The sequence below is a fragment of the Poecilia reticulata genome, linkage group LG12 (assembly GCF_000633615.1).
Source record: "Poecilia reticulata strain Guanapo linkage group LG12, Guppy_female_1.0+MT, whole genome shotgun sequence".
Classification (NCBI taxonomy): Eukaryota; Metazoa; Chordata; class Actinopteri; order Cyprinodontiformes; family Poeciliidae; genus Poecilia; species Poecilia reticulata.
The window spans coordinates 21,071,183-21,072,330 of record NC_024342.1 but is presented as its reverse complement, the minus strand read 5'-3'; the positions used below and the strand labels follow the sequence as shown (position 1 = coordinate 21,072,330).

General features: G+C 35.7%; 1 protein-coding gene across 1 annotated transcript in view; it reads left to right on the top strand.

The window, feature by feature from the left end:
• Positions 1 to 6: 6 nt before the first annotated feature.
• Positions 7 to 1,148, top strand: part of tdgf1 (teratocarcinoma-derived growth factor 1) — a 6,251-nt gene continuing 5,109 nt past the window's right edge. The window contains exons 1-2 of the mRNA XM_008424590.1: positions 7 to 78; positions 167 to 213. Of these exons, the coding sequence (XP_008422812.1) occupies positions 56 to 78; positions 167 to 213 (70 nt within the window). The 5' untranslated portion in view covers positions 7 to 55. The remainder of the gene's footprint in view (positions 79 to 166; positions 214 to 1,148) is intronic.

Sequence of the window (1,148 nt, the reverse complement as noted above, 5' to 3'; positions counted from 1 at the left end):
TTTTTTTATACTCATATTAAAACTGCAAGGAGTTGGAATTTTGAAAAGTTTAACTATGAGGCGACAGCAGAAGTTCAAGTGAGTCCTAAAAACTGAAAAAACTTTTTTCAAAAAATTTTCCTCATTTTTTTCCATGTTTAATGAATTTATTCCCCGTTTCTCTCAGAGTCCTGCTCGGTGTTTTCTGGTGTCTCCGGCTTGTTTCTCCCTCAGGTCGGTTTTTCTCCACATTTCCACGATATATATATATATATATGTATATATATCTTTTTTTACGGGCTTCTTTATTAGAAGCGATCATTTCACGATGCGTTCAAACGCACCTCGTAAAACTATAAATCATCTTAAATTTTCCACAACCTTCAGAACATTTCGAGGGAAATCTGGCACCAATTTTCAACGTTCATCAATCAGATTTGATTAAGAATCTACGGAAGAGGATTAGGGACACTGAAACACGGAAGAATGATTTTAATCTCTGAATCACAAACGTTTTAATTGTTTATGTTCTTAAAACTCAAATCTACCAACTAAAGTTGAGACAGACTTTCGGTTTGGATGAAGTTAAAGATAAAGTGCATTTTTATGAAACAGAGAATGAAAAKGTTATGTGGCTATTTTCACATTTTAACWACAAAATTGACGTAAACCAAAGAATGTTTGGTTATTCGAATCGAATAAAAATCTTGTATTAAAGTCAGAATAATTTTTTCCGGTGACCCAAATCCTAACTGGTCAACGTTTGGCCTTAAACAGACGTTTTATCMAAAACTGTGTATTTACTCGCATATTTTCTACATGTACTTGAACGCATCATGAAGTTTTTGCTCCATGTAATCTGCCTGTAATTTTTCTCTCTCTGTTAAAACAATCAGATATTTTCAGTGTAAATTCAGACGTTTTCTCCTCTGTGGTTTAACTGGTTTTGAGCCAGTTTGGCTCCRTTGAGCTGCTGGTTTCTCCTCATTTGCACATCAGTCAGATGTAATGGAGGGACTTTGTTCTGAACCAGACATGAGGGAGGCGAGGAACCAACAATGTGGCTGTCAGGGTTTACATTTCACCGATTTTACCCTGAATCCATCAAACCAGCTGATGATTCAGAGGTTTTACTTTATTCACTCAAACCTGCCGCTGTTTTCTTTCAG